At 48.2% G+C, this 23,399-nt stretch overlaps 1 protein-coding gene across 1 annotated transcript; it reads right to left on the reverse strand.

The window, feature by feature from the left end:
• Positions 1-1,646: 1,646 nt before the first annotated feature.
• LOC125441843 (G protein-activated inward rectifier potassium channel 4-like) lies at positions 1,647-23,167 on the reverse strand. The gene is made up of 4 exons (XM_048512788.1): positions 22,896-23,167; positions 7,727-8,006; positions 5,173-6,436; positions 1,647-2,920 (listed from the first exon to the last, which is right to left on the reverse strand). The coding sequence occupies exons 2-4, from the start codon at positions 7,943-7,945 to the stop codon at positions 2,550-2,552; spliced, it is 1,854 nt and encodes a 617-aa protein (XP_048368745.1). The 5' UTR covers positions 7,946-8,006; positions 22,896-23,167; the 3' UTR covers positions 1,647-2,549.
• Between the last annotated feature and the right edge of the window lie 232 nt (positions 23,168-23,399).

The following is a 23,399-nucleotide window of genomic DNA, read 5'->3' on the forward strand; positions in this document are numbered from 1 at the left end:
CAGACTGGCAGCCACTCTCCAGGAACTCAGGCAGATAGTTGTCACATCACCTACCACCAGATCTGGACATTGTGGGGGTTGAACCTGTGGCCCTCAATCTGCCAAGCTGATGCTTTGCCACAAAGCCCCATCTCCTCCCTACTCATAAACCACTGGAATCTCAGGTGACGAGGCAGCATCACGGGACAGGTCTCAGTCTCTGTTCCCTCTTGGTTGGCCTTCCAGGGTCAACTGGTTGGTCTCTGTCTGTGATGGATTAGATGGCTAACAGGTCTGACCCAATGGTCCTTTTCTAATGTTCATAACTTTTAAGACCCTTTTACAATTGCGGTCATTTATTTCCAAATTGTTATAGTGTCAAGAGCTTCTCTGAGATGTCAACAGAATATACATTTAATAAATAAGCACATAGAAATAAATGGATTCCACACAGCAAGGATTGATTCAAACCTTTGTGCAGGGTGGGTTTCAGACTCTTTGAGAGATATCCGGCTGGCTACAATGAGAACCAGGGCTTTTACGGCCCTGGCTCCAGCCTAGTGGAGTTATGTCAGAGCCCTGTGGGAGCTATTGCAGTTCCACAGGGCCTGCAAAACGTGGCTGTTCCACCAGGCCTTTTCCATCAAACCAGCCGAGCTAAGTTAAATCATCTCCTTTCATCCTCATGGGTGGGGGATGGGGACGGGAAGAGGGCGAATAGTGATGATTATTTATTATCTGTTAGCTTTGCCATCGGTCTTTTGACACCGATTGACCTTTTACACTGAATGTTGTTTTTAATGTTTTATTCGCAATGTTTTATTGTTTGATATTGGATTTGTTTTTATGGTAATGATTTTACTGATTGTGTAATTGATTTTACACTGTGACCCGCCCGGGGCACTGTGGGGATTGGGCGGGATACAAATACAATAAACAATAAATATGTGGCTGCAACATTCCGCTCCAGGGTGATCCAGTAAAGTTCAGTAAATACAATATCAGTGGGTAAATATATAAAATAAAGCGTAGCAAGCACTGAATGGCTGCAGCAGGCGGGGGTCCCTGCCAGTCATCTACCCCCATGCTTCAACTTTCAGGTGGAGGGAAGTAGCATCAAGCCACAGTTTTAGCTTGAGACTGAGCCACAGATATGTTGTGCTGTTGAAAAGCAAGATGGTAATCTAGTAGCACCTTAAAGACCACCCAATCAGGTTTCTCCCCTTCCCATGTTGGTAAAGCTTATGGGCTTTAAACAGTAAGTCCACTTTTAAGAAATTCAAACCGTAAGAAATACTGAAAATAGTCCAACATTTTCTCCACAGTTCCAGGTTTTCTCCTCTTTCCTCCCATTCTAGGAAAAGATCCTACCACCCTCAGGAGAACACATGAAGCCGCCTTCCACTGAGTCTGTAAAGCTCGGTATTGTCTGCTTGACAGGCAGCAGCTGTCTAGGACCTCAGGCAGAGGTTTCGCAGAAGTCTACTATCTGAACCATTTGTAACCAGGGATTAAGTCTGGCAACTTCCGCAGGGAAAGCAGACAGTCTGTGAAGAAGCCACCGCCCCTCCCTCACCCATGCTTTCAAAGTGCTTTGTCTGGGCAAAACTCAGCATGCCTTTGGTCCTTACGGAAGCTCAGTTCCTTGCAAGACATCACACCTGGGGCTGTTCAAAACAAATATTTTATTTGCTTGTGGATGCCCTTCCCTTTCCCCCAAGTCCTTGCTACATGGCTTTGTGTAGACATAATCCCACTTAGCTGCAACCACAGCACAGACACCAGAAGATGAGTTCAGGAGCTAAAGGCAAAACGGAAGGAAGAGTCAGCTATACATGGGAAGGGGGGTGGGGGGAGATAGGGAGCAACATCCACCCAGAGTTCTGTATGGCACTGTAATAAGACGAGACACTTCCACTTTTTGTGCCGGAAGCTGTGATGGGGGAGGGGGCACAGAGGCACCAGGCACCTACAGTACATGGCATAGTAACGAGGGGCAGCCAGAGGATTCCGTGGGCTCCAGACAATTGGTGAGGGCTACCCATTTTTTCTTCCACCAGCTTCTTGCAAAGCAAACATTTCAGATCAATCCACAAGCTCCCAGGTCTGGCACGCACTTGGAAAACTGAACGACATTTCTTGAAAAATGTGACAAATGGCATATCCCACTCCTCAGAAATCGGCATTTCGTCAGCCATCCGCTTGCTTGGTTCCTGGTGTGGATTCCGCTTGCCAGAGACAGCTCCACTGTAACACTTTAGAGTGGTGGCTGGCTTTTGTTTGCATTGGACAGTATGATTGACTCGGCATGCAAAGAAGGATGTGAAGGATCTCCCAAAATCATTTAGTAGTAGGACAAGGGAATTTCTGTACTTTGGCTTTGTACATCCCTCGTGAGCGAGACAGCTTACCTGTCCACACAGGGCCAGCAGGGAGCTTAATATACCCGCTGCATGAGGAAGCAGGATGTTTCGAGAGGATGTGCACCTTTTCACCAACCTCACGGTTATCTGGCTCTTCTTTATTGCTGTTGAGTTGGGTAGAAACCTGAAGCCGTTGCTCGAGGTGGCTTAAATGTTGGCCTCCTGGTTCGGGTCCTCATAGCTTCTCTCCTCGCTGATGTTGGCGAAGTAGAGCTTGGAGAGGCCCTCCTCGCTGGGACCGTCCCCATGCCGGGGGTCGCTGTTGAGCTCTGTTGAAAGGCAAGGGTGCAACAGATGATCCCAGTACAAGCTGAGTGTCGATTGGTCCTGGGTCTCCATCGCTATCAACTCATACATTTCCCGTGCACTGGTTAGGGGGGTTTGGACTTCAAAGGTCTTCTCAAACCGAGTGTAATCTACACGGAAGGCGCCTTTCTCCAGAGACATACAGGGCTCAAAGCGATGGCCCCATAGGATTTCATCATCAGTGTACGACGTACGGGCTTGACACGTCATCCCTGCAAGAAAAGAACACGGGCGCTTCATAGAAGGTGAGACAAAACACCAGACTTAAATTCACCTAGGATTCAGTGTTGAACACGCTGTGCCAACGATCGAGGGCTGTTCACATTTCTTTTCTACCTCTATCACTGTGAACAACTGCATCTGCCAGACTGGCATGTCTCAGATAAATTTGATTGACTGCTGGGGTTTCTACCGTGTTTCCCCGAATATAAGACAGTGTCTTATATTAATTTTTGCACCCAAAGATGCGCTATGTCTTATTTTCAGGGGATGCCTTATTTTTCTGTGTTCTGTTCGTCGGGCATGCTTCCAAACAAAAACTTTGCTACGTCTTACTTTCGGGGGATGCCTTATATTTCGCACTTCAGCAAAACCTCTACTACATCTTATTTTCAGCGGATGTCTTATATTTGGGGAAACAGGGTATCATTTTGCGTACATTGAGTTGGTCCTATTAAGAGTTGCCCAGGCCAACCATACCTCACTGGATCTCAGAAGCTGAGCATTAATGTTGAATGTATTCTCGAAGGCTTTCACAGCTGGAATCACTAGGGTGTTGTCAGTTTTCTGGATTGTATGGCCACCCCATCCTAACCAGAGAGGCCCACTAGTGTCCAGTCTGATGTCCAGATAGAGAATTGGCAAAAACCTGGAGCATGGAACCAAGAGTTTTAAGGATATGACAACAACTTGTCTTTGGAACATTGTGGACCATTCTGGAAACACTTTCACTGGTTTAGGCTGTAGATTTTAAAAATATATATATATACTCTCCAAGTTGCTCATGCCACCTGCAATGAATCAGTCAAGTTGTTAACTAAACTCTTCCAACAATTTCAGATTGCCCAAAGACCTGGATCAAGGACCACCAGATGGCACCAAACCTCCTGGACGCAGGGGAAGCGGGGGGGGGGGGGGCTCTTGAGGCTTTGATGTGGTTCCTGAGTCTTTGCAAGAAATATTTTATTTCTATGCCAGAATATGAGCTCAGGGATAGGTTTGAATACTTACACATTCACACTCAGTATCTGGTTGCTGACTAGATTTACAGAGAAGCACTTTATATTTCCCTCAGCAAATATATTATCTTTCACTTAAACGGGTCCTCTTTTATCTGGTAAAAAGATAAAAGCTTTTTCATGGAATGAAATCATAGGATTCATTGGAATGAATCATAGAATCACATGGCACTTGGAATGAATCATAGAATCATGGCATCCACTGGAGCATAACCAAGAGGAAATATGTGCATAAACTACATTTTGGTTGTACCCAGATCACCAAGACCAGGGGTCTGCAACCTGTGGCGCTCCAGATGTTCATGGACTACAAATCCCATCAGCCCCTGCCAGCATTGTAGTCCATGAACATCTGGAGAGCCACAGGTTGCAGACCCCTGACCAAGACCCACAGCCCCTCAGAGTGTAAGTAGTGGCAACGGCCAGATTTGGGCAGTGGGGAGGGAAGCCCACATGCTACAGCGATTAAAATTTCTGACTAGGATTTGGAAGACCCAGGTTTGGATCCGCACTATTCCATAGAACCTCATTGGGTCACCTCCAGCTGATCACCGTCTCTCAGGCTAGCCTGCCTGAATTATGAGGATAGGGTGGAAGACAGAAGAATATTCTGAGCCACAGCTGGGGGAAGGGCAGGATTAAAACGTATGGAATAAAAAAGGAGGAAAATATTGCACAAACTGGTCTCTGAACCCTTTCCACACAATTTTTTTAAAAAAAACATTCTGAGGGAGTATATAAAATGTTTCCTCCACGGAGTTCCACATTGTTTAGATCCCCAAAGGTTTTATTTGCCTCCTCAAAATTTTTTAAATAAATTCCCCTTTTAAAACGATTCTCAGGCTAAAACGTTTTGAAAGCATCTTCAGTCGCACTACATTCCCCCTGCATCTGTTCCTCCTCAGCACCATTTTATGAGGTCACTCTCTGTCCCCTCCCCCCACCAGTCTGTTTATTTGCAGCATTCCTTTTTTATTTTATTGGGGGAGGCAATCTTAAAAATATCAAGGAGCAGAAAGTCGCAGCAGGAGGCTTTGAAGAACTGAAGCATCAATTCAAGACAGAACTCAAAACGGCGGGGGGCTCATGTAATGGCAGCCATGAATCACTTAAAGACGGTGAGTGCAAACATACGTCGTTATAAAGGGGTGAGGCACTGGAAACGTTTTGGAAATGTTTTAGGTGAATTGTGTGGAAAGGGTCAAAAAAGCTGCTCAGACACTTGCCTGTGGCTTCCACGATGCCTTCAAGAATGACGATGATCTCAAACTGCTCCCTCTTCAGAGCTTCTGCAGACATCTCCCAGAAAGGGCTCAGGTCATTGATGATGTGGCAAATGATCTGTGGCTCGACCAGGAAGAGGCGGTCCTCCCCCGTGTCATAGCCCAGGTTCAGCTCCGACTGCTCCAACGGGATGAACTCTCCTTCCTTCGTCTGCCTGGACTTGATCAGTTTGGCTCTTATCTTTGCATCCACCATGTGACTATCCCGCAGGTCTCCGATGCGGAACATCAAGCACAGTTTCTCATCCCGGTGAGAGATGACGCACTTCTTGCTGAAGATTAAGGTCTGCGCGCGCTTCTTGGGTCTGGAGATCTTCACGAACATGCACCCCACCATCAGGGCGTCAATCATGGAACCGATGATGGACTGCACCATGAGCAAAATGACCCCCTCCGTGCAATTGGCCGTCACGATCCGCGAGCCGTAGCCAATAGTCCGTTGACTTTCCACAGAAAACAGTAAGGCAGAAATGAAACTGTCGATGTTCTCAATGCAAGCCCCCCACTCGGGGTCCCCGATGTGGCTGACGTCGTCCCTCACCCAGGCATCAAAATAATATATAATCCCAAAGACCACCCAGGTGATGACGTAGCACATGCTGAAGACGAAGAGGAACCAGCGATACTTGAGATCCACAATGGTGGTGAAGATGTCAGACAGGAACCGCTTCTTTTCCTGGATATTGCCCAAATTCACCTGGCACTTGCCCATCTTGGTTACGTACCGCTGCCGCTGCTGCTTGTTACCCAGACCAAACTGCCGGTCATCGTCCATGAGTTTGCAGCGCCGGTTCTGCCCTTTTTCCGACGTGGGGACTGAAACGACACTGCGAGTCGGGGTTTTGCTCCGTGCGGAGTTGATGATGTTGGGCGAGCTGAGAGCGTGCTGCGGATAAAACCGGGTATTGAGGTCCCGCCACAGGGTGGATGGAGATGGTTCAGTTTTGGAGGGCCGGTGGTATTTGGGCAACTCGTCTGTATTGATGGAGACGCTGGGCCTGTGTTTGGTTGGCATGGCTGCGCCGTAAGGGGTCGGCTCCGCTGTGCTGTAGGCCCTCTGGAAAAGGACTGACCTGTCGTTGGGTATGTTGGAGCTGCAGGATACAGGGACGTAGTTGCATGTTAGGGCACTTTTCTTTGCGGTTGTGGTTTCCGGTTGCTGGTAGCTGTCATCTAGGGGACCCACAGGAACCGCCACCATTTCAGGCTGCAAGAGAAAACAAGCATATCAAAGCACATGCAACCCCGCTCCTGTTCCTCAATACTCTGTCCAGTCATCTGTATGGAGACCATCATGGAAGTTTCCGTTGAGTCAGAGGTTCCAATATGTCTAGCTAAAGGTCAGAGTCTCAAAATTATCATAAGTCCAGTAGCACAGCTTTAGATGACAACCCCTAATCTGGGGTTGTCGTAATCCATCGCGTAGCACTGGGTGAAAGGGAAAGGGGACCATTTCTCCCTTGGAATGTTCTTCCAGTTTCCTGAAAGGTGCTGATCTAATATAAGCACCGATTATGAGCAAACAGTGAGTTCAAGAATCACTTTTGGATGGATAATAGCATGGGGGCGAAATGCTTGACCACCCTTCTCTTGATGCCAATCTAAATTGGGTCCCTGAACCTCTGAGTTTTAGACAGAAGAGCCTCTGGGAGTGCCACTCACAGGATCTTCAGCATCTGTCTGATCCCTTAAAAAATCTGGGCGTGGAGGACCAAAAGGGCTCAGACTCTCACCTTGATATGTCACCATCTCATTCAACCCTGTTGTCCCTTGTGGAGAAATGTTTTAAGCAGAAGGCTAATCCTTTTCAGGGGAAAACACACACACCCTCGTTCACTGCGCCTGTTTCATCCCATCCTGCCAGGTAGCATGAATAAGCACCTCGACACTCAGTCATGCTGATCCGTCTGCCAAGAGGAAGACTGCCTGTTCATTCAATAAGATTTGCTCAGAAGCAGGCCAATCAGAAACAAGACTAAAGTTTAGAATGCTTTGGTCTATCCTTTTGAAAGTCAACAAGGCTGCAGTCCTGAAAATCCAACTGAAGGCCAACTGTCTTTCCCCCAAGAAAGCAGAGAGATTTCTATGGAAAAACTGGTCAAGGCTGCCCCCACCCCAGGGAGAGTCAAATTACAACCTTGAATTGGGATGATCTAATGGGGAAAGGAGGGAGGCAATTGCCTGCCTGTGTATAGAAAGCCTTCACTTCCTGGTTGGTCTCCCATCCAATTTACAACCAGAGCTAATCCTGCTTAGCTTCCAAAATCTGATAAGATTGGGCTCGCCTGGGTCATCTAGGTCACGGCAACAGACATTTAGAAGTGGTTTGCCTTTGCCTACCTTTGCGTAGCAACCCTTGACTTCCTGGGTGGTCTCCCATTCACTGTATAACCCAACTTATATTATAAACAGCTATTGTCCACCCTGCAAAAAAGAAGCTCCGGTTTGGGCAGCCACAGCCAAGAGCTGACCCGTCCAAATGGGCCCATGCACCTACCTTCTGAGGAAAGGTCCCATATCTGCTTGTGTCTGTGGGGTGGCGCGGGAGGTAAGCCAACATGTGCTTGGCTGTGGGAGTCTTCGCTGGGGGGATGGAGTTCCTTCGGCTCCGCGAGTCGTCGTTCATCAGCCGCCAGTCGCCCACGTTGTTACGGGGGCAGGCCTTGCTGTCCAGCTGCGAGTCCTCCATGTTGCCGCTGGGGGCGGGCAGTGGCATGGCTGCAGTGAGCCAAAGCAGGGCCTAGCTCCGAGCTTTACGCCTCCTCCGGTGGGGGGACCTTCCGCAGAAGACAAGAAGACAGCATGGGATGATTTCACCAGTGAACCAAAGGGGGCTGTGGGAAAGCTGGCTGGCTCTGTAATGCCCCCCAAAGCCCTAGTCTTCTTTCAGCCATTATAGGGTTGCCAACTCCAGGCGAGGAAACTCCTGGGCACATGGGGAGGTGGGGGAAACCTGCAGAGGGTGGGATTTGTGGAGGGGAGGATGCTCAGTGGGTTATAATCCCATGGTGTCCAGCCTCAAAGCCGCCATTTTTTTCCAAGGGACCTGATCTATGTCATCTGAAGAGCAGCTGTAATTTTGGGAGATCTCCGGACCTTACTTGGAGAATGTCATGAAGGTGATCTGGTGGTCTTCAATGTGCTCAGTGAGGAGAGGTTCAGATAAAAGGTCCACCTCTGTATACACAGCCAGTGTGGCATAGAAGGCAGAGTGTTTTACTGGGATCTGAGAAACCCAGGTTCAAATCTGGACTCATGCCACGGAAGCTAGTTGGGTGACCTTGGACTGGTCACACCCTCTCAGCCTCACCCAGTGATAGCGAACCTTTTCGAGACCGAGTGCCCTAATTGCAACACAAAACCCACTTATTTATCGCAACGTGCCAACGTGGCAATTGGGTCCCTGCACCTCTGAGGTTTTAGTTTAGAAGTTTAACCTGACTACTGAGGTTTTAGTTTAGAAAAAACGGTTAGCTCCGAGGCATGCGTTACTCGGGAGTAAGCTTGGTGCCAGTCAGTGGCTGCTTTGAAGCAAGCCAATGGGTGAATCACAACCCTAGGAGTTTTTACTCAGAAGCAAGCCCCATTGCCAGCAACCGAGCTTACTCCCAGATAAAGGATCACACTTTAGTTCTTCACATGAAAATCAGTGGGGTTTAACAGCGTTTAACAGGGTTACCTACACTGCTTCCCCAAATCTAGGTCTTAGGTTTAATACTAATAATCGAGACCAGCGGCCCAGGCCAGCCTAGATGTGTGGGGGGGGGCACTCTGTTTGCCCGTGCCCACAGAGGGCTCTGAGTGCCACCTCTGGCACCCGTGCCATAGGTTCGCCACCACTGGCCTAACCTCACACAGTTGTTGTGGGGGTAAAAAAGAGATGAGGGGAACAACGTAAGTCATTTTACAACTGCGCTAGGGAGAAAGGCAGGGTTGCAAATGAAGAGATTAAATAATTTTTATCCCACCCTTGCTGGAAGGTGTATAAGTGGATCTCCCTTCCTCATTTTAAACTCACAACCACCCTGTGAGGGAGGTTACAGCAAGGGTATACAACCAGCCTTTTGTTTTCTAGCAAGCTTCATGTGGGGAGGGACAGGAGAGACTCATGTTTCCCAGATCCAAAACGCCACCTACTACACTCAGTTTAGAGACTGTGGGGTCTCTTGATGCCAGTTTCTGGGTGGGAAATGTGGGGGGGGGGGGTTACATGGTTTCATGTGTTGGATTTTGCTTTGGACGGTTGCAGCTATCTACAGCCTCTTCCTTGATCAACACTCGGCTCCCAAACAAGGCAATTGCAATTAGAAACTAGTTTTAGTGGTATCCAGACCCCTAAGAATGAGGGTCTTAGTTGTGGCTCATCCAGAGGAGGAGAGCAACACAGATATGATGTTAAAGCACCAGAGGAGGGCTACCAAAATGGTCAAAGGTCTGGAATTCATGCCCTACTAGGAGAGACTTGGAGAGCTGGGGATGTTTAGTTTGGTGAAGAGAAGGTTAAGAGGTGACATGATAGCCATGTCTAGATATCTGAAGGGATGTCACGTTGGTGAGGGAGCAAGCTCGTTTTCTGCTGCTCCAGAGACTAGGACCAGGAGTACTGGGTTCAAGGTGAAGGAAAAGAGATTCCACCTAAACATCAGCAAGAACTTCCTGACAATAAGGGCTGTTCAACAGTAGGATGGACTACCTCGGAGTGTGGTGGAGTCTCCTTCTTTGGAAGGAGCTGCTCTGGAAGGACCTTCTTTGGAAACTAGATGCTGAACATCCCAGAAGAAACTCCCGAGTACCAAATGTCACATTTAAAAAAGCGTTCACGCATGGGTAGGGATGCCAGATCCAGGGAGATCACGTTGGTGAGGGAGCAAGCTCGTTTTCTGCTGCTCCAGAGACTAGGACCAGGAGTACTGGGTTCAAGGTGAAGGAAAAGAGATTCTACCTAAACATCAGCAAGAACTTCCTGACAGTGTGGAATGGACTACCTCGGAGTGTGGTGGAGTCTCCTTCTTTGGAGGCTTGTAAAGAGAGGTTGGATGGCTGTCTGTCAGGAGTGCTTTGATTGTGTGTTCCTGCATAGCAGGGGGTTGGACTGGATGGCCCTGGGGGTCTCTTCCAACTCTATGCTTCTATGATTCACCCAGCGGAAATCACAACAGAGCGTACTGAAGGCTATCTGTGATTCAGCGCATCGGCTTTGCATGCACAGGGTCCCAGGTCCAATCCAGTTTTTATAAGGCTCAGGTAGTAGTAGAAACGAAAGTCAATAGATCCTTTAAAGCTGCTGCTAGTCTGAGCTGGCCTCAAAGGGCCAAGGGTCAGGTGTTGAGGCTGTTTCAAGCATTCACCGTAGATTAATTTAAAATTGGTGCACCCTGCGCATCCTCAGCTCAAAGCCTCTAAGGCAATTTAACAAATAGCTTTAAAAAAAAAGAAATCAATGACGAAACCACCGCGCAACCACGTGAAACATCAGCCTTCTAACTGGCAGGTAAAATAATTAAAAGGAAAACTAGCTGCTGAACATCACAGAAGAAACTCCCGAGTACCAAATGTCACATTTTAAAAAGCGTTCACAGATGGGTAGGGATGCCAGATCCAGGTTGGGAAATTCCTGGAGATTTGGAAGTGGAGCCTGGGATCTCACTGGGATACGAGGCCATGGAATTACAGATCCCTGCTCCAAAGCAGCCATTTTCTTCCAGGGCACTGAGCTCTGTAGTCTGGAAATCAGCTGTAATTCTTGGGGATTTCCATGTTCCTTCTGGAGCCTAGCATCCCGACCGAGTCAGGCGAGCAGCCACAGTGGAGACAGCTGCTTGAACACAACAGAAAGGGACCACCACATACCCAACCTCTGTGAAGCAATGCCTCCGCCAAAGATCACAGCTGATGGGCAACTACACACAGGTTTCCCCATTCCTTGCGTCCATGCTCAAACTACACACGGAAGGTCTTGAACATGCAAACTTTCTACATTCAAATGAACAGGTGCGTGGTTTTGCACCTGCAGAGTTTCTGTGGGTTTCCTAATATCACCCTATCAACCTGTCTTATCAAGGTGTGAGACTTACATCGATCATGGTGACTGTGGGATGAAAACTCTGAATTGCGCCTCACGCAAGAGGCTGGCCCTTTCCGCACAAACTGTTTAAAACGTTTTGAGGCAGGAAATAAATTGTTTCCTCCATGGAGTTCTGCACTGGTTTTTCCCCCTTTGCTTCTGAAAACATTTTATGTCCAGCCTTAAAATGAACCCCATTTTAAAATGATTTTTTAGTTTGAAACCCTGGGCCTTTCCCCACTTACGGTTTGCAGCGCGCTACTCTCAGCGCGAGCGATTTCCGCTGCGGGGTTGTGTTCCCCACTGTCCCGCTCGAAGGTGCCGTTTCTTCAGCATCAGAAATGATGCGCGCTGAGGGGACATGAGAGCGCAGAGTCGGGGCAGCTGCGTTGTCGCCGCCCGGACTCGTGGGGAGCACCGCTGGACCACGTGCTATTTGGGGACAGTAGTGCGCAGCAAACGGCAAGTGGGGAAAGGGCCGTTCAAGACGTCTTCCCAGAGGAACGTTTTGCCCACATCTGCCAAGTCCATACAGCCCAGAAAACTCACAACAGCCAGATGATTCCAGCTGTGAAAGCCTTTGACAATACACTGAACTTGAGACAGTCAGACATACCTGTTTGCTGGGTATGAAAGGAAATTACCCAAACTACAAAGGAAACGTTGTGCACATTTTCCAGTCTTACTCTCCTTTGCCCAAATATACCTGATTTAGGCTGAGCAACTCTTAAGCATCAGATCCTATTATACTGTGGGAAAAGATCATTGCAAAAAGTTAGGAGGCTCCGCTGGGACCAGAGGCCTCGGCCTGCAATGCAGCCACATTCATTTCAGCACAAAGTAAACAGCCAATCTGCATTATTTGATGAATTGCCATAACGAGAAATCCCTGAGGCGTATCTAGGGAAAATGGAGCCTGGGGCACAATCTGAGTTTTCCGCTCCCCTTCCCCCCCAGGTCTACCACCCGAGGCTGGCGAGCGTGGCTCGGGCCCGGCACCCCCCCCCCCCCCCGCCCCGTGATTAGATGGCATGTGCCTGGGGACATGTGAAACTCCATGTCCCCATGGGCAGTACGCCCCTGAAAAATCCAGAGAGAGTTTCTGAAACAGATGGACGAGATGGGCCATCCAGTGACGCCTAGAAGTTGAACTGGCCTGCTACAGAAGAACACCTTTGACTGTCACCTACATAGAGTTGCCAGCGTTAAGGTGAGGACTGGAAATCTCCCGGAATTACAGTCTCCTGGTGATAGATATTAGTCTACCTGGATAAATGTCTACTTTGGATTGTGGACTCCAATGGCATGATAGCCTCCCCAAACCCTGCTCTGCGCAGTGTCCACCCCCACCCCCCCCCCGACCTCCAGGAATTTTCTAACCTGGAGTTGACAACTGAACAGTTACAGCTCAAACTCAGTGTAAGACATCATCAGTGTCCTCCAACCCCACCTGGTCATCTCTCACTGACAGACAGTGCCAAAAGACAGAACAACTTCTCTTGCAGCAATGAGGGTCCTAACAGAGAGAAAGCCTCCAGAGCAGACCCTGTGGCTAACCTAGATGCCAACTTTGTCCTGAAATACATGCAAACAACACGGCCCGATAACATCAGCTATGCCACTGCCGGCTCATCTTCCCAACATGATACATGCCGTCCCTGTGATGACAAACAGATCAGTCCCTATGCAAAAGAATAAACAGACACAAACCTGCCATTACAAACCGCAACGTTCGGAAACCAGGGAGGGGTGAATATTCTAGACTTCTGTGGTGTTTTGTTGCTGATCTGAAAGTCACTATTGTCCTACTAAGAACTCCAGAGCCAATGCAACATTTCTGCATTAGGATTCGCCGGTAAGTTCGATGCGATCTCCTCATGCGCAGAGGAGGTCTTAGCAAGGAATTTGGATTTCTCAGTCACTGTAGGTGCTAATATCTCACAGATCCCATCCCTTACAGATGTTAGTTCAACTACACTTCTTTAACTTCCGTTTGGATCTGCTTATCTTGTTTCATCCTGCACTATCCTAGATTAGATTTTACGTTAATCCTACTTTGCCCATCTAACGACAGTTGGGGACGGCCTTCGCTCACTCAGACTGAATTGATTACTCTTTGGATTGGATTTGGTTTTAAACCAGCTTCTCTTCGTAAGATCTCTCCACGCACACACACCCCACACAACTTTCTGTGCTGCATGTAAAGGTATTATCTAAATTAATGCACACATCCTGCCTCTAGCGAAGTCATCCTTGGCTCACTAGAGGTTCTGCTGAAATAAATTACGTTAGTCTGTAAGATGTCACAGAGGTCTTGTATTATTTGGCTGCTACTGACTAACACAGCAGTAAGGGGAGGGATGGTGGAAAGTGCAAGAGATGCTCAGAAGAAGAAGAGTTTTGGATTTATACCCCACTTTGCTCTGCTGCGAGGAGACTCAAGGTGGCTTACAAGCTCCTTTACCTTCCTCTCCCCACAACAGACACCTTGTGAGGCAGGTGGGGCTGAGAGAGTTCCGAAGAACTGTGACTTGCCCAAGGGTTCATTCCGCACATGCAGAATAATGCACTTTCAAACTGCTTTCAGTGCTCTTTGAAGCTGTGTGGAATAGCAAAATCCACTTGCAAACAGTTGTGAAAGTGGTTTGAAAACACATTATTTTGCGCGTGCGGAAGGGGCCAAGGTCACCCAGCAGGAATGTAGGAGCGCAGAAACACATCTGGTTCACCAGATAACCCTCTGCCACTCAGGAATCAAACCCGGTTCTCCAGATTAGAATCCACCTGCTTTTAACCACTACACCATGCTGGTAGTAGCTTGCCTGTGCTTGCCTCCCATCCAAATACTAACCAGCACCAACTCTGCTTAGCTTCACAGATCTGATGTGCAGGTTAGCCTGGGCCCTCCAGGTTAGAGATCACACAACTACCCACCTGGAATTAAAATAATGGACCTGAATTCTTTGAACTTGTTGGAAGTACAAATGCTAAGGACTGTACTTATTTCTCAAAATGCTTTGTACTACCTGCCTTTCCTCATGGTTCAAGGAAATTTACAATAATCTATAAAAACATTTCCAGTTTCCAGAATAAACAAACCCTCCCCTCCCCAAAAGATATCTGGCCTATTATAGCAGAATCCCAGAGGGAGAACTAATGCTGGTTCTTTGATAGGAAAAACACAAATGAAAATGGAAGAGTATTCAGAGTCCAGTGAAACCACTTTAAAAGTCCAGGCGTCCTGTGGGCAGTCCTCTCTGATGCTGCCTTTTCCAGCACATGTCAGTGGAGGAGGGGGCTGGGTCAAGCACAGCCCCCCCCCCCCCCATGTGTACAGCATGCAGGTTTAGGTAGCCTGCAGCCGGTTGTGCTGTAAAAAGCTGCAACATCAGCACAGAGAGTATGTTAAGAACATAAGAACAAGCCAGCTGGATCAGACCAGAGTCCATCTAGTCCAGCTCTCTGCTACTCGCAGTGGCCCACCAGGTGCCTTTGGGAGCTCACGTGCAGGAGGTGAAAGCAAGGGCCTGCTGCTGCTGCTGCTGCTCCCGAGCACCTGGTCTGCTAAGGCATTTGCAATCTCAGATCAAGGAGGATCAAGATTGGTAGCCAGAGATCGACTTCTCCTCCATAAATCTATCCAAGCCCCTTTTAAAGCTATCCAGGTTAGTGGCCATCACCACCTCCTATGGCAGCATATTCCAAACACCAATCCCACGTTGCGTGAAGAAGTGCTTCCTTTTATTAGTCCTAATTCTTCCCCCCAGCATTTTCAATGGATGCCCCCTGGTTGTAGTATTGTGAGATGTTTGAGCAGGGCTGGAGTCAAACCAAGCCTAAAGAAGTGAACAGATTGCTGCCACCCTACAGGCTCAGTTCTTGGATTTTAGGAAATTCAAGGCAGGCCAAAATTAACAGAAGACAGACAAACTGCAAGTCACAACCCAAGTTTGGGAACCAACTGTACACCAAGGAAATCTGTCACTCCAATTGGGAACGCTTGCAAGAGACCGGTTTTTCAGAGGGTAGTCATGTCGGTTTGTAATATAGAACAGCCAGTAGCACCTTAGGGACCAACAAAAAACCCCGGATATCAGCTTTTGAGACTCAAAGCTCCTTCAATCAGACACAAGTCAGCATGGAGATCCCGAAGTTCTAACCTCCCAAGTCAAAAGGTGTGTAGGATGTTGCAAAGAAGTGACACGGGATGCAGAGGTGCAACGCTCATTGTAATCATCTGGATTAAAGCAGAGGAGAAAGGCTTCGGGCAGAATTAGCATTTGTAGTGAGATAAGGGAGATTCAGTCAAGAGCATCAAAACTCCCTTGGTATGAGTCAAAATGGAGACCAGAGTCCTTACATAGCGAGATATAGTCCATCTCAGAAAAAGCTGTTAGTAGGGTTGCATATTCCTCCACCACAGAACTCAACACACCAGAGTTTCTTTGTTATAGAATGCCCCACTTGGGTCCTTGTGCCTACCTAGCCCAACTTCTTTCCCGTCTGTTTGAAAGGGAAAACACAGGGAACTAAATATGCTGTTGTATGAGGGTGCCATGTTCAATAATGCACAAAATAATGGTTTTTGACAAAGGCAGCGGGTAAAAATGAATGATAATTCTCATATTTGTTCAGGATGATATTCTAATGTGGGATTTTCTTGGCCACTGCACCTCAACTGCAAACATATTTTTCTGAGTCAGAGTATAGCAAGATAAGGATCCTATGATCCTATGTCAGAGTCCATTCCTCTGAATTTGTGAATGAAAAGAAAATGGGGACACTGTTACTCATCATTCACAGTTCTCAACACTCAGAACCAAAGATCCCCATTGTATTTCTTTAAGGTTTTCACGGCCAGAACCAACAGGCTGTTGTGGGTTTTCTGGATTGTGTGGCTGTGGTCTGTTAGTTTTTGCTCCTAACATTCCACCTATACCTGTGACTGGCATCTTTAGAGATATGTCATGATAAGATGTGCTTCTCTCTGTGGCACAATGTGTACTGGTGATGTGGTGGGGCATATATTTTGCCTACTTCACAGGTGGGAGAGGAGGGTGAGGCACATTTGCTTGTGTGGGTGGAGTTCACTTGTAGTTGGATTTGCAATTGCAGTACAAATTTGCAACTGCAATCACATTAGCATGTGTCCAGGTGGAGTTCATCTGCAGTTACATTTGAATGCCTCTGGTTTTGGTTTCTGGTGGGGTTTTTTTTAGTACTGGTAGCCAGGTTTTGTGGATTCTCAGACTTTCTTCCTTTTTGTTGAAACTACCCCAGTGTTTGTGGATATCAATGGCTTCCCTGTGTAGTCTGACATATTAGCTGTCAGAGTTGTCAAGAACTTGATAGAATTATAGAAATCATAGCATCATAAAGTTGGAAGAGACTACAAGGGCCATTGAATCCAACCCCCTATAATACAGGAATACACAATCAAAATGTTTTAGTATCTTCAGATAAGATCCTACGTCTGACTTGGTGAGCTTGTTCAGATCCCAATTCCCAGTCCAAATACCAACCCTAGAGGTCTATGCTGATTCCCTACCACCATGCCTTGCCATGACATCCTCTATGACCGTGATGGCGAACCTTTGGCACTCCAGATGTTATGGACTACAATTCCCATCAGCCCCTGCCAGCATGGCCAATTGGCCATGCTGGCAGGGGCTGATGGGAATTGTAGTCCATAACATCTGGAGTGCCAAAGGTTCGCCACCACTGCCCTATGAATTGTTAGTTTGGCGAGGGTCTCGAGCCTTCTAATCCAGGTCTCGAGTGCTTCCTCCACGCTGCAGTTCAAAGGGGTTGACCACTGAGCCAGTTAAATTTGTTGCATTCCATTGCCTGTATTCTTATAGTTCAGTGATGGCGAACCTATGGCACGAGTGCCAGAGGTGGCACTCAGAGCCCTCTCTATGGGCACATGCGCACAGAGTTCATCATGTGAGAGGGCGGAAAATCACCCCCCCCCCCCACCCACACACACACCCTCACACACACCAGGCCTGGGCTGCTGGGCACAACGGCCTGCGGCAAGCAGGGAGGACTTGGCTGGCAGGCCTGGTGCCTGTGCTCCGGGTGGCTGATGCCCGAGGGGGGGGAGGCAGAGGAGGTGGAGATGCTAGAGAGGCGCAGAGTGGTGTGCGTGGGACTTGCTGGAGGCTAGAGCAGGCTGACCCCTGCTTGAGTGGGTGGGGCGGAGGCAGAGGGGTGGGGTGGAGGCACTGGAGCAGCGCAGGGCAGAGCGGTGGGTGCACGCAGGACTAAAACCTCAGTATTCAGGTTAAATTACCATGTTGGCACTTTGCAAGAAATAAGTGGGTTTGGGGTTGCAATTTGGGCACTCGGTCTTGGAAAGGTTCACCATCACTGTTATAGTTCCTTACTGGGAAAGTCTTCTGTTGCCAGCTAGAACCAGCCAGGCCAGCAGGGGCTAAAAGCTAAGCAGTCTGCTGTCTAGGGAGGATAAGGAAATAAGTCTTTTCCTTGTGTGGTCATTCCCCCCCTGTATCCATACCAGATGGAAGGCTGGGAGGGCTTTTGCCTTTCCTGGTAGGGGATCTCACATTAATCTAACCTATGTTTAAATAATGGGCTTACAGCCAAACCCATGTTTGGTCAGAGTTTCTGCTTGTGTGTGGGAATGTGTGACTGTGTAATAGCAGATGGCTAAGCTAATTGTGTGACATAATAACACTGGCCAGGCTGTGCAGCCCTTCCCTTCAGGTTCACGGCAGGCCAGGCAAGTGTCTGCAGGCAGAGGGATGCAGAGGAGGGATGCCAACCTCCATAGAATAGAATAGAATAGAATAGAATAGAATAGAATAGAATAGAACAGAATAGAATAGAATAGAATAGAATAGAATAGAATAGAATAGAATCTTTATTGGCCAAGTGTGATTGGACACACAAGGAATTTGTCTCCGGTGCATATGCTCTCAGTGTACATAAAAGAAAAATACATTTGTCAAGAATCATAAGGTACAGCACTTAATGATTGTCATATAGGTCTAGTAAGCAATCAGGAAACAATCAGTAGTAATGAAAACATAAACATTCCAGGTGGGAATCAGCCATCAAACAATGGGGTAGGGGCACCTAAAGGTTTAACCAATGCCTCGCTGCACCAAACGTGTAAAGGTGTAACAGCACCTGTAAAACTTAATCTCATACACTCTCCCAAATAACTGTTTCTACTTTTCTAGATAATAACCCAACAAAACACAGCTAAGAACTCTATAGAAATTTTTTTCAATAAAGAAGAAGAAGAGAAGAGTTTGGATTTATATCCCCCCTTTCTCTCCTGCAGAAGACTCAAAGGGGCTTACAATCTCCTTGCCCTTTTCCCCTCACAACAAACACCCTGTGAGGTAGGTGGGGCTGAGAGAGCTCCGAGAAGCTGCGACTAGCCCAAGGTCACCCAGCTGGCATGTGGGGGAGTGTACAGGCTAATCTGAATTCCCCAGGTAAGCCTCCACAGCTCAGGTGGCAGAGTTGGGAATCAAACCCGGTTCCTCCAGATTAGATACACGAGCTCTTAACCTCCTACGCCACTCTGTTTTTGCCTTATTAACAAATATATGCAGCAGAAGCCTCTTACAACCCCTGGGCTTCTACTGTTAACAGAATCAACTACATACAAATATTCTTAACTACATACATATACATCAGGAAAAACTTCCTGACAATAAGGGCTGTTAGTGGAATTCACTCCCTCGGAGTGTGGTGGAGTCTCCTTCTTTGGAGGTTTTTAAAGAGAGGCTGGATGGCCATCTGTCAGGATTGCTTTGATTATGTGTTCCTACATTGCAGGGGGTTGGACCTAATAGCCCTTGGGGTCTCTTCCAACTCTATGATTCTATGTATGTTCACTATAATGTAGAGAGAGATATAATCTCCCAATAGGTTGTTACTTCAGATCTCCTTTTTCAAGCCCAGTTTCTGAAAATAATTAGAACGTATTTCAAAAGCAGACCCCCTTTTTCACTACAATACTATATAAACTAAACTCTCAAAACACTCACTCTATTTGGCTATTCCAAAGTGCATAGAGATGCTACATCTCCAAAGGTTTCCGTTTACTTCTGGGGAAACCTTTGGAGGTATAGCATATCTTATGCACTTCCAATACATTTGAACATTTGGTACAATATGTGGAAATAATTTTCTTTTTTTAAAAGGAATTTTCTTGAATGTTAAGCCTTGTGAAACTCAATGATCCAAAGCTATTTAGTGAGAACTCTAGGGAATAAGATGAAAAATGGGCCCCACTTTCCAAAAGAAACATGGGGTTTAATGCATTTAAATGAAGGAATAAATAAATAGAACTTCCCTGAGGAAGCAGCTCACCCTTGTCTGGGTGCAGAAGGTGAGTGTTCCTTGTTTGGAAATTCAGCACTGCAAGTCATCTAAATCATGGGAATGGAAAAGGCCATCAAGGTGCAGCCAACCTACAGCAGGGTGTGCAGAGGTACTTTGCTACTGCCTGCCTCTGCATAGCCACCCTGGAGTTTCTTGGTGGTTTCCCATCCAAGTATCAACCAGGGTTGACCCTGCTTAGCTTCCAAGACCAGACTAGTCTGGGCCATCCAGGTCAAGGTGAAATGCATATCTACACAATGGTTGTGTATGTGTATGACTGCTGGTGAACGCCCGGAACGAAAATTGTACACATTTTGATTAAAATTACATCATAGCACAGTGGGGCTGGAAACAGACCGAAGAGAGAACTGAGCACGGCCATAAGGTGGCCACAAAGCAAATTCTTTCTGACTTTCCAATGGAGTCTTGAGCACCTATACTAGCTCAGCAGCAATCCACAGAAAAGCGATTGGCCAGTAGAAAAGGGAGTGGTCCAGAAAATGTGGTCAACAATCAGCACTCTCTCCTGAGCAGTTGAGATTGGGGCATTTGACTTTTAGCATCTCTTTGAGCCTGACTCCTGGCCGTTAGCCACACATGCACCAAACGAAACCACAGCCAATGCTTCAGGTGGATCCAGGTGGCCACAAGGTTGACTCGATAACCTTGGGCAAGTCAATGGTTCTCAGTGCAACCTCTCTCACAGTGTCAGTGGGAGGAGTTCTCATTCAGCTGGGGGCCACTGTGCTGCACTTGTGAATAAACTCAAGTTCAGCAATCTCACATTGTAGTTTCCCTTTGAAACTGCTCTGTCTGAGGATTGCCACTCTTGGGTCTACAATGGAATCTCCTGTGAGAAGAGGATCCTTTTCAACCTACCACAAGACCCAGCACTCCAAAGGACATCTCCCTGAAGCCAGGTAGAAGGAGAGGAGGACAAGATTACTCTCACATGCATGCGCCAAGTTAAATCTTTCATAAACACTTTGTGTTTGGTTCTCCAGACAGACCCTTCATCATAAGCACCTTTTCACACACACAGGTAAGAAGTCTATGTGATGTTCAGTACATACTCTACACATTCTACAAATCCAAGCACTACAGTTTGTGGGTTTTCATTATTCACTCTAAATCAGGAAGATTGTTAGACTGATTAGACACTGGTGCTCTGTTCTGCAGCGAAGGTACGTTTCCTTCGGGGCAGAGATTACATTGCAAACGTGCTCACACTTGTGGTGCCAAAGATCCCAGAAGCCTTGCGGTTTCTGAGGGCAGGACTCCAAGTGTTTCCCCATGCTTTGAGGTTTCTACACCTTTTAGTGTGTTCCCCCTGCCAACTCCTCCTAGGTATTGCCAGGGGATTGATGGCTGGCTTTCCCCCCTCCCCCGAAAACAAACACCCTGTGAGGTAGGTGGGGCTGAGAGAGCTCTGCAGAGCTGTGACTAGCCCAAGGTCACCTAGCTGGCATGTGCTGGAGTGCACGAGCTAATCTGGTTCACCAGATAAGCCTCCACGGCTCAAGTGGCAGAGTGGGGAATCAAACCCGGTTCTCCAGATGAGAGTGCACCTGCTCTTAACCACTACACCACCAACCCCAAGATGATAAGAAAGATGGTCCATAACAGATACACAGAGAGAGCGATCCCCTCCCGTGACTGCATTTTAGGTTCCAGAGAGTTTATGGACAAGACAGTGACAGTGGGAGATGCCCAATTAGGAGGGTCCGCAGAGGAAAGAGGGGGAAGGGGTCTCCCATGGGGTTGCCTACCTGCAGGCTGGGTCTGAAATGCTTCGAGATTTACCACTGGTCTCCATTCTGCCGAGATCCGTTCCCATGGAGAAAACGGCAGATTTGGAGGGGGGGGGGACTTTGACATGATACCCTGCAAAGGGACCTTCCGTCTCAACCTTCACCTTCCTCCTTCCCCAAATCTCTGGAATTTCCCAACTTGGGAGTTGACCCTCTTCCTGGCCAGAAGAGTCAGCCAGGGCAAGTCCAGTCTCTGTGGAGGGAGTGGCCAGAAAGTCTGCAGGAGAAACCCCTCCTCACTCCCACCTGCATCTCCCACAGGGCTTTCCTGCACCCTGCCCGCCACTCCGATCCTGGCAAAATGCAAGCCACTTACTACAGCTTCCTACTTGCACAAACGTGTAGAGGTTTGAACCAGGGCTGCTGTCTCTTCCAAGTTCTGTTTAGTTCTTCCGCAAGAAGAGAACGAGGAGGACGCGTGCTGAAGGTTTCCTTTCTTTTTGCGGTTGCAGAAGCGGGCAGAACACAATGAGTTCCCAGGACACTTTACTTTGGAGGATAAACTGAATGGCATGACACCTCTGGCAGGGGATGGGGTGGGTTGGCAGATCCAGACAGGGAAACTCCTAGAGCCGTGGTGGCGAACCTTTGGCACTCCAGATGTTATGGACTACAGTTCCCATCAGCCCCTGCCAGCATGGCCATTTGCCATGCTGGCAGGGGCTGATGGGAATTGTAGTCCATAACATCTGGAGTGCCAAAGGTTCGCCACCACGGTCCTAGAGGTTTGTGGGTGGAGGCTGAGGAGGGAGGGGTTTAGAGAAGAGAGAGACCTCAACAGGGCACAATGCCATAGAGTTCACCATCCAAGGAATCCACTTTCTCCAGACTGATCTCTGAAGTCTGGAGATGAACTGTAATGCCTGGGATCCCCAGATCCCCCCTGAAATTGGCATCCATAATTGTAGCCCACTAAGTCCCTCTCCTCTCCAGACTCCACCTCCAACTCTCCAGGTGTTTCCTACCTGGATCTGGCAACACTACCTGCCACCCCTCGTGGGGGCTTGGAGGGATCTGGCAACGCTATGCTTGCTATGGAGGGCCAACTGTGTCTGCAGAGATTGGGGAGCTGGAACACCATCTGCCCCCCAGCATACTCATTGCAGGACTTTTACTTTAGAAAGAGACCACCCCCCTGCAGGCTCCAGCCCAGGCCAAAGGCTCCATGGCCAACTTCACAATGGGAAGTGCCTTCCAGTCGTAACCAAGTCATGGCAACCCTGTAGGGTTATCAAGGCCAAAGACATTCAGAGGTGGTTTGCCATTCTGTGCCTCTCAGCCCTTGTCTGTCTTAACGGTCTCTCACTAACCAGGGCCGACCTTTCTTAGCTTCCAAGATCTGATGGGAGTGGGCGAGCCTGCCCATCCAGGCCAAGGAATGGCCAATGTACCGTTGCAGCTTTGCCCGAAAGAAGCAGTGCGCTTACCCCATCTCCCTTATGGCGAGCGCTGCCAGGGCTGGACCCGGTGAGCAGCCACAGCAGCAGCAGCAAATCCCTCTCCTCCGCCCTGTGGTGGTTCCTGCGGGCCCTCCACAATGGAGAGTCGGTCCCCTCCAAGGCGCAAGGCAGGGCTTACGGCCGGCAGTTCATGGCGCTTCCGGGCAGGTCTCCATCCGTTCTGCAGAAGGCAAAATTTCCTCTTTCCCGGGAGGTGCCTTCGGAGCTGGTGGGGGAGACCCAGGGAGCTTGGCAGCAGCCTTTCAATCCTGCTCTGTGAGAAGAAGGTCACCCGTTAATCTGTCTCAATGACAGGCAGAATTACCTCAAGATGATTTAATCAGGCCCAGGCAAGGAGGAGAGAAGCCGGCCGGGAGACTCTGGGGCTCACGGGGTTAATCTTCCCGTTCCAGAGTTTCTGCTGCCCCAAATAGCACAAGGGGTGTCCAAGAAGCCCACCCACTGGATCAGCCAGCATTCCCCTTAAACTTC

Source organism: Sphaerodactylus townsendi, linkage group LG12 (genome assembly GCF_021028975.2).
Source record: "Sphaerodactylus townsendi isolate TG3544 linkage group LG12, MPM_Stown_v2.3, whole genome shotgun sequence".
NCBI lineage: Eukaryota > Metazoa > Chordata > Lepidosauria > Squamata > Sphaerodactylidae > Sphaerodactylus > Sphaerodactylus townsendi.

Excerpts from the sequence above, each read along its gene's own strand:
- LOC125441843 (XM_048512788.1), bottom strand. The coding sequence starts at position 7,945 with ATGCCACTGCCCGCCCCCAGCGGCAACATGGAGGACTCGCAGCTGGAC. Across the intron at positions 6,437-7,726 it reads ATGGGACCTTTCCTCAGAAG|CCTGAAATGGTGGCGGTTCC; the intron begins GTAGGTGCATGG and ends TTTCTCTTGCAG. Across the intron at positions 2,921-5,172 it reads AGGCATCGTGGAAGCCACAG|GGATGACGTGTCAAGCCCGT; the intron begins GCAAGTGTCTGA and ends CTTTTCTTGCAG.